This window comes from Halyomorpha halys, unplaced genomic scaffold (assembly GCF_000696795.3).
Source record: "Halyomorpha halys isolate HHAL.00 unplaced genomic scaffold, Hhal_1.1 Scaffold920.1, whole genome shotgun sequence".
Classification (NCBI taxonomy): Eukaryota; Metazoa; Arthropoda; class Insecta; order Hemiptera; family Pentatomidae; genus Halyomorpha; species Halyomorpha halys.
The window spans coordinates 137,519-147,488 of NW_027114350.1; the positions used below are offsets into that span (position 1 = coordinate 137,519).

Below are 9,970 nucleotides of genomic sequence, written 5' to 3' on the forward strand. Positions count from 1 at the left end.
GAGAGAGAGAGAGAGAGAGAGAGAGAGAGAGAGAGAGAGAGAGAGAGAGAGAGATTTAAGTCCATTATTATACTATGTTTGGATTAATGGAAAATAATGCTCTGTCACAAACTTTGAATTTTTTCTCCAAAAAAGAAGAAATGAAAAGTGAATTGATTGTTTTTTATGCTTAAATCAACACCTTAAAAAAATCTATGGTTTGTATTATGTATAAATAAAAAAATTAAGATAGTAAAAGAGAAGGTGAGAATTATTTCAAGCATGTACCTCGAACTGTTTCACTGACGATCCTTACTAATTACTTCGCTTGCATGTTAAATTATCCTCGTTTTGAGTACGAGTTAATCCTTTTTTTTATTTTATTTTAAAGTTGAATTCAAACGAAATGAAGTGAACGATCCTAGTTTATACAATGCTTTAATTAATGATGCAATGATGCAATAATTATTAATCGTTCATAAAACGTTTACAACAGGCACATCTTCCTGAGGAAGGCCTAAAATGTAGACCAAACTGTATCAATATGCTAATTCACATATAATTATAACTGTGTGTTTCTAATTTCCTTGATTACATTTTTAACAGCAGAAAGTTTCGAAAAATAAACCAGGAAAGTTTGTCATCTACTGATAGAATTCTTCGTCACACCAAACCCTCATCTGCACGAGATAATCGTGTTCTTCTGGTCACGAACAGTTAAGTAACGATTCGAGTGGCGGAACTTGGAACCTGTTATCTAATGCTCAAAGTCTATCAATGGAGAAGAGCATCTTTCTCAATGGTATTTGTACTCACACGAATAATAAAGCAATTACTCATCCTTTTTGACGTCGTTTGTGACTTTCACTTAATAATCGGTAGCAAACAGTTTTGGGAAGGCTTTGAGTGAACCATCATAGAACAAATATTTTTGGAGCATGGGTACCGTAATATTTTTATGTATAAATATTTGATATTTTTGTATTAATGATCGAATATAGTTATTTCTCAAATATGAAGTTGAAGCTATATCCGATTCAATAAAATTTTAAGGAGCTTCTAATCAGAAAACATATTTTTTCCCTTGAAATAGTACAATATGACACAAATATTTTTTTCAATCAAATGATCTATTCATATTAATTATCCGAATCACCTTTGAGAAAGATAGAACTACATAATATCTTTTTTTTATGCCAATAAAATGACATAATGATTCTGCGGTTCATATCAGATTTGACCGATTGTTATCTATTGAAGATATAACTTAAGGGGATACTAAAACCAGTTTTTTTTTTTTTAACAGCAATAATGATGTGCTACCGGTCGCTGTTTTCACTTAACGTTCCTTTAAAAGCGTGTCTGAAAGGAAGATAGACTATTGAAAAGAGTCCTTAAGCAAATTAAGTGGGTTCTTAGTGAAGTTATCTTTACTATAATAAAATTTGCTATAGTATTTGGGTTCCATCCACAACCCAAATGAACCTAAGACTTCTGAAAATTCATTGACATGCATTCTTGTTGTTTACACCCACAGATGCAAGTTATTTTCTGTACATTAACATGCATACATGCATAATACAGATTGTACTTGAAAGGAGCCTTTGCTTATAGTGACAGATACAAGACTATTATAAGAAGTTTTATTATTAATAGAAAACATCACTAATATCCTGTGGATATGTTTAAAATATATAAAATAACATAATGTACCTCCCCTAGGACAGAAAGTAAATTTCAGTAGTTGTGTTTTTAATTTTTTTTTTTTTTAATGTTTTTCATTTTAATGTTTTTAGTTTTATTACGTTATTATCGATTTCATTTGACTAGAATGTTGATATTGTAAATATAAAGATCTTGGAATGTAAATATGGCTTGTTGTAATGTTATTTGAAAGGATATGGGCCTGGTAATCTACAAAAAAGCTTTAATATACAATATCAAATTTTTATTTCATATATTACGGTATAATTACAATATTACAATTAGGTGTAGATAGTTGACCGTAGATTAATGATTGGAGAAGTTTGTCGGGGGGTGCGGTCAGCAAAGAACAACATAAATAAACAAAACCATATTTATTTATTTTATGCCTTAATAAATACTAAATAGTAAATATTAATATTAATAAATATTACAAGTAATTTAACTAAAATGTCTTGGATGAAAGTATTGAAACCATTAAACTTAATTGTAAATTTTATTTGTCGAGCTTTAAAGTTCTAGGTTTCTTTTTTTAGCAATCCATACGAACCAAAAAATTTCTATTCATTATTAATTTGCTCGCCGTACATTCCTCTGTCCACATTCAGTAAAAACTCTCTCTTGACTCCACAGATTTGTTATTATCGGTTAATTTTAAAGAGACTTTTTTATTGCAGAACTTATGCATGAAAGTTATTAGAAAATGAAAGTCTGAACCCAAGGACTATGGTCATCATGATGTCCCAATTCCGTGTTTGTCTGGCCTTCATGGTACCTACTCATATCCTATGCTCATCTTTCTGTTTACTGGTTGTCTTTCAGAAATTCTTTTTATTATTTTTTTTTTTTTTATTTTACCAAGATTTTTAGTAACTATTTAGCAAAGGGGAAGGCTGAACAGATCAGTATGAAATTATTTCAACACATATGTCATCTGTACAGATTCAAAATATAAAACGATGAGAAAATAAAAATCCATTTGTCCATGCTAGTACTCATAGCACACAATTATACAAATTATTAAACAAAGTTATTGTTTTGGGAAAAAAGAGGTTATTTAAACTTTATTACAATTACGACGGATTTTTTTTTTTTATAATATAATATTCAATGGGGTAAAATAAAAGTAATTAGGGGCCATTGCAATAGCATTAGAATTGGAAGATATTATTGTTATTAATATAGTAGAAACTTATTCAGTTAATAAATCGTTAACTATAAATCGGACTTACATAATTGGTACAATTCACCCGGCCTAGGGGCGCACGATGATAGGGCGTACGATGGCAGATGGCACACGTATAAAAATGTATTTATAATTAAAAATTAATAGTTACAAAAATTAATATTTTATTTGTATATCCTTTATACAATAAGAGAAAATTAGAAGGAGATCGTCCGTGAGTAATAGTTTTAACTATTAATTAATTTCCAACGTTTCATCCAACGCTGCAAGTCTTCATAAGGGTATTATTTCTTGATGGAAGTGAGTCTGAATTATACATTCTTCATATACATTTTCATCATTTACAACAGTTTAAACGTTAATAAAAGTTGAAAATATTTCTAAATTTTTTTTTTTTTTTACCATGACCCAGAACCTCCCTTAATTCACATCTATATATGACATGCGAAAAAATGTATATTTAATTGGTAGATATTTTCATAATTATTGTAGTTCTTTCTGTAAGAAATGCATAACGAATTTGAAAAGTGAAAGAAAAATTTATTACAGAAATTTCAAATGTAGAGTACTGGATAAGTTACATTATGAATTTGTTTCTGTAATGTAACTATTGTAATAAAGAAAAAAAAAATATATATATATATACATATATATATATATATATATATTTTTATATTTCCTGGTATTTATTTAAAGGGATATAGTAATAATTAATTTTTAACTGTAAATGATAATCCACACACCTGTTTATGTATAGATAAACATCGAAGAGATTAAACTTATTTGAAATAATTTTTTTGGGGAAGTTTTATGTACTTGGTACATCTAAAGTTCAATAATATGTTTTTTAATTTATTTTTATATGAGATGTTATTATGCAAAAAAAAATAATGTTATTATCATAAAGATTATTTTCTTAAGGGAAATTGCCAGACCGACCTCTCTCCTATGACTGGTTATGAAGTGAGACAAACAAATCTTTTCGGGTCTACAAAATTTAAGTCTACTCATAAGAATCAAAATTTACAATAAATTGTTGTTTTATCTATAAAAAATAATCTTTCATTTGCAAAAAAAAAAAAAAAAAAAAAAGCAATGCTGTAAATATGAAGGACACAAATTACGAAAAAGATAATCTAGTAACATTTTCAAAATCAGGAATTCACAGAAACGAAGATCTTATAACAGTTAATGGGAAGTTATGCGGTGGAGGTGTATTCATTTCGGAACAACGGAGTATTACAGACAGTGGTTAAGTAAGCTCTGTGGTTAGTCGCTGGTGCAAAGGTTGTACGTTAATACCATTATGAAGTAATCTCAATCCATATAAGAATTTTGATCTTTCACAATAAAAAATTATTAATACATAAAAACGTTATAAGAGGTACTTGTAACACGACAACTGTTTTTACATAGATAGAAACATCCAGTTTTCATTTATTTTAATTTTTTTGGGTATCTGAAAGTTCATGTTTATTTTATTTTAATTACTGTGATATTTTAATGAGTCTCAGAAAGTAAAAATTCTTTACGCATTCTTTATTGTTATTTTTGAGAAAAAAGTATCTAAGAAGAGAAAAGAGGAAATTTTTGACAAAAAAAAAAAATTTTCTGTTCCTATAAAATACATATTTAGAGCTTTAGGGACAGAAATATTTTTTTTTCTTCACAAGAATACAACAATCTAACAAAATATAACGAATCCATAAACATATATTTGCAATATGTACATAATATGATATATGCATCAAGTACGTTTTATACCGTCCTCTTCTATTATTTATTATTTACTTTAAAATTGTTTTCAGTATTTTCCATGGGGAGAGACCCCATCGTTACAATCATCTGAAAAATCAGAGTTGTAACCCAAATTCATTTTTCTTTTTCGATTTTTTCCTATCCAATCATATTGCATAGTTTCGTGTAATGGCGTTATGATACATTAAGAACTGTCTCCTATCCGTTACTGTACATACAACCGTTGAGTGCTAATATTAAAATTGGATTACATAAAATTTATCTATCAATATGTTTCCTTTTATTTATAATATTAACATTTTCTTGAGACTGTTTAATATTGTTTAAATAACTAAAATTGTATCCATTTCAGTCACAAAACATATTTATTCTATTTATAAGTCCAACGTTTCGGCTAATTCGGCCATCCTCAGGGACAATCTTAATACAATTTCAGAACTAAATATCACCCTAATTAGTCAATTTTCACATTAAATTAAAAATTAAAATTATTGTTAATTGTTTTTAGAGTTCTACTACTGGGTAGTTTCTCTACATGCTGTACCATCATGTATTATCATTATTATCTTACTTCAAATTTGCTTGTTGTATTTTATATACAGTGGTAAATGTCAATAAATAAAAAAAAATAATTTAATGTGAAAATTGACTAATTAGGGTAATTTGTTGGATTGGCCTGGGCAGAATAGCCTGGATGAAGTGTTTTTAAATAATTTTGTTCTAAAATTGTCCCTGAGGATGGCCGAATTGTCCGAAACATTGGACTTATAAATTGAATAAATATATTTTCAGACTGAAATGGATAAAACTTTAGTTATTTAAACAATGTTTCCTTTTATTTTCTTGACCACCGAACGAAACTAAGAAACACGTTATTATTATTATAAATAACAATATTTATATTATTAATATCTTCATGTTTACATGCTTATGTTACATTGTATCCCTCAACCTAAACATTATTGAAAGACTGATGATAGAGGATTTGGATAATAACTTTATGAATATGGACTGACTAATATGTTTCTAATCCAAATATTTATAAAACGTTCATATCGTATTGAACAAGACAGGAATTTAAGTACAATTTTAGAATTAAAAAGTTTATAGATATACTCAAATAATTCAAAAATCATTAAAATCATAATCAACATATGTTAATTGGGAGTCTTGGCCTAAAAAGAAAAAAATGTATGTCAACTACAAATTGTTTTTAGAGAGAGTTTGAGATAGTAAAAAAAAAAGGAAAAAAAAAAGCAAAATACACATTGCGTAATTATTTATAATAACAAGGTATTAACCTGGAATCCTCACACCAGACTGAAAAGACATAAAATTGCACGTCGATTTCGACTATTACAGCACTTACTAGACAAACGGTCTAAACTTCCAACACATTACAAAAGACTGATCTACATGACTGTAATAAGGCCAATCTGGACATATGGAGTTGAGCTTTGGGGCTCCACTAAACCTTCGAATTTCTCTCGTATTCAATCCTTACAATCCAAAATCCTTCGCAAAATCCTCAATGCTCCTTACTTTGTCACAAATAAATTCATACATAATGATCTTAATGTTCCCTATGTAACCGATCTAGCCCGAACCAGATATCACTCCTTCCATTATAAACTCTCTAACCACTCAAACCCCTTAGTTTCTAATCTTGCATTCTCTTCCATTCCTAACAATCCTCCGAGGCGCCTGAAAAGAAGATGGCCACGAGACCAGCTAATGTAAAATGTCATTAGAGTGCTACCAACGGGTAGTTTCTCTACACGCCTGTAACACTCCAATTTAACTTAGATAAGATTTACTAAATGTATTATAATGTACAGGTATATAGCAATAAATAAATATTAAAAAAAAATTATAATAAAAAATGAAAATCAATTATAAAATCCAAATTATGTTGAAAAAAGGCAAAAAAAAAAAAACAAAACAAAAAACTATTGAAATAATACATCAAACACATCAACATTTTCCTGACAACTTGCTTAATTGTTTTTGGAAATTTATTGTTACTGAAGTGGTTCCAGAGAAAGGAGTGAGATGGGAGAAAAAATAAATAAACATAGAAATGGGACAAAATCTAAAACATTGTAGACTATAGTTTTAGGGGCTCCAAGCCTCTCCTCTTCCTCTTTAAGAGAATTTAATACCTGCTAAACCATCCACCTCAACCAAGAGTGGCCACGCAAGGCTGTTTCTTGCAGGACAGCATAAGGTCTAGATCCGGAATGTACGGAATTAATGTAGAAATTACAGTATATTCATTGAGCTAATTGAAACTATAAATATTCAAACTTCCGGGGCGTCATAGACGCGATGTTAACATTAAAATAACCGGCACAAATAAATCGATACCTCGTTAAAGGTTTGTGCCATGAATTGAAATGGTTTTGTATGCAAAGAAAGATTTATCATTAAAATAAAAACCAGTCAGAAATAATAGTTTTAATTGAATTCAACGCTACAAAAAAAATCTAAAGCACTGGATGCTGCTTATATAAACAACAAAATCATTTTTATGATCACTCATTATTAGAGAAATAAGGACGGCGTTTGTATTAAATGTTAACTAACTTAATAAGCCATAGGAGGATTATTTAATGGTCAAAATGTCCTTGGTAGAAATTGCATCATGCCATAGTTCACGAAGATTTAATGAATGACATCAGTAAACTATGTGAGATACCACTTCCTTATTTTTTTCGTCAAGTTGTCAAAGTACCTTGATATTCAAGGATAACTTTTTACGATGGGCATTAAGTCATATGTTTTTAATGGATAAAGATTCATGAAAACCCATGACAGCTGGGAATTGAAGGTGTACATACCTTAACATTTTTGAGTAAGAGAAGTATTCATAAATAATATTATATATCTGCACCTCGCAAATTAGGGGCACTTTTTTTTTTTTACCCAGAGGTACAAATAACCTAGAGTCAAGAACCTAGACCAATTGTGAGAGGAGTCACATGCTTTTAAAAAAAAATCAGAGATAAAAATTTGTTTAAACCTGTTTCTCGTAAATATAAAGAAATTTGACATACTGTCTTTTACATCCGAGGAAGAAGTACATAGACTTACATAACACTAAGATGTTAATGCACAATCATGGTGCACTCTCTATGCACCTTGGACGGGTAAGCAATGGAAATAAAATTTTGCTTTGAGGAATGGTTCTGATTCATGATAAGTGTAATTCGATTATTTTAATTTAAGGGTACCCATAAGGTATAGTTTATGCAAGTTTCATCTTGTATCCGTACTATAATTCAAGTACTTAAACAAAGATATAATCACATTACTAATATTCCATTCTATTAAGTTATTCATAGTATCGCATATCATCAGCACTAAAATAGATATTGTTTACTAATTTGTTTAAATAGAAAACTCGCACTAATTTAATTCTGAATTTAATTCTGAAAAAAAGATCTACCAATTACTAATTCCTATGATTTCGTGGAAATTAGGTACACATTAGTCTGTTTTATTGTTCTTTACGGATTCGATTGATACTTCAGGATACATTTTTATTTTTAAATTTTCTTCTTTATTAAACTTCCTACATTACAATGTCATAACTAATTTTTATTTACGATTTTTAATGAACCTTTGAAACCAATTAAAACCTTTTCATTACTTATTGGTCCCAGTAATTTATTTTTTGTTTTATTTTGTTCTAAATTGATTATTCGAGAAAAGACCCATGATAAATATAAGTACCGCAGTCACAAAAAATTCAATAAATATCTGCATTATTCGTTTTATTATATGACCTATATTTAAAAAAATTATAATTGTCTAAAGGCCAAATAATATAGGTTTTTTATGCTTAGACATGCTCTTATTTATACATACATCTATTCTTTTCTTGGACGTTTCGAGGGCACTGTGTCCCCTCTTCAGCATTATATAATTCACTTCTTTTTTTTTTTAAAACAGTACATCTACAATTTTATGCAATTCGTTAGTTTCATTTCTGGTAATACATAGAGAACTATAAACAAAATTGTACAAAGATTTGTATCAGTGAATTATTAAAAAACAATAAAAAATGAAACAACATAAAACCTGCATTTTAAACAATATTAACCATACACCTCTTTTGGTATTGGTATCTCACAGAAGAAACTAGCCCGACAAGTGGACTTACTGTTCCTTTTTGCCCTAGTGCCTAACTGAGTTGCCGCTGCGTACTAACCAAGATAGGAGTGTTAAGATTCAGTCCTTGGGAACGCCGAAAATAAATATTTACTGCTTCAGATAGGAATCGAACACACAACGTTCCGATCTGGGCGATCCGACCCACCCCAACAGCTCGGCTGTTATATAGGCTATCACTGGCATAGAGCCCTTAGTAATCACGTATATGATATATATATATATATGTAATATGCATTACTATATTAATGCTGATAATTTTAACATGTTAAGTAAATACTATGCAGTTTTAAAATACTCTTTTATTTATTAATTGTTTCCTCTATTTATAGCCATAAATGAAACTAACATAAAAATGTTACAGTTACTGTAAAATTGTAGATGTTCTGTTTTTAAAACCAACAGTTAAAATTATTATTGGTGATGAGGGGTATAATACATTATCCCCTAAACGTCCAATAAGAGAATAAATTTATTTATTAAAAACATTGTATTTTTATTGACTTTGAGTTTTCGATCTACTGGCAATTATAATTTTTGAAAATATTTGCATTATTTCATTTAATAAATTTCAACCCCTAACTATCTTCAAATTTTTTTAAAAATCATTTTGTAAATTTATCTATTATCTAAATATTGAAAATTTAGATAATAAACCAATTTTAGATTATTGTGCATATGAACATTTTTTCCTCTATCTCTCGGTCATATAATAAAAATAGAATATAAGGCAATAGATTATATAATTTTTATTTTTATATTAAAATTCACATATTAGAAACTTTAACACACATAGAAATAAATATAAGTAACGTGTAAAAAGATTTACACAATTTACAATTTATTTTATAGTTGTATACTTACTAAAGATCTCATCTTGCTTGAAGGACACCCAGCGAAGATCTGGAGCCAAGTGAGTTCACTAAGGTCATAAGATGATGCCTCCCTACCCTATTACGTTTGCGCAATCGCACTAACACTAGTTTCAGGGATAGGATAACTTTCTAGAAGAAACGGGAGTAATGGTTTTCTATATAAAAAAATACACATTATGCGAATAGCAGTTAAACCAGGACTAAATGAATCCAAAAAACATCGTTGTAGAATGGATGTAATTCACATAACCAAAACCTAAAATTCAAATTTGCAAAAATCAAAATATCCTGAATC

General features: G+C 28.8%; 1 protein-coding gene across 1 annotated transcript in view; it reads right to left on the reverse strand.

Annotated features, from left to right (window-relative positions):
- Nucleotides 1-9,712, reverse strand: part of LOC106687161 (uncharacterized) — a 16,849-nt gene extending 7,137 nt beyond the window's left edge. The window contains exon 1 of the mRNA XM_014430888.1: nt 9,665-9,712. Within this exon, the coding sequence (XP_014286374.1) occupies nt 9,665-9,676 (12 nt within the window). The 5' untranslated portion in view covers nt 9,677-9,712. The remainder of the gene's footprint in view (nt 1-9,664) is intronic.
- Between the last annotated feature and the right edge of the window lie 258 nt (nt 9,713-9,970).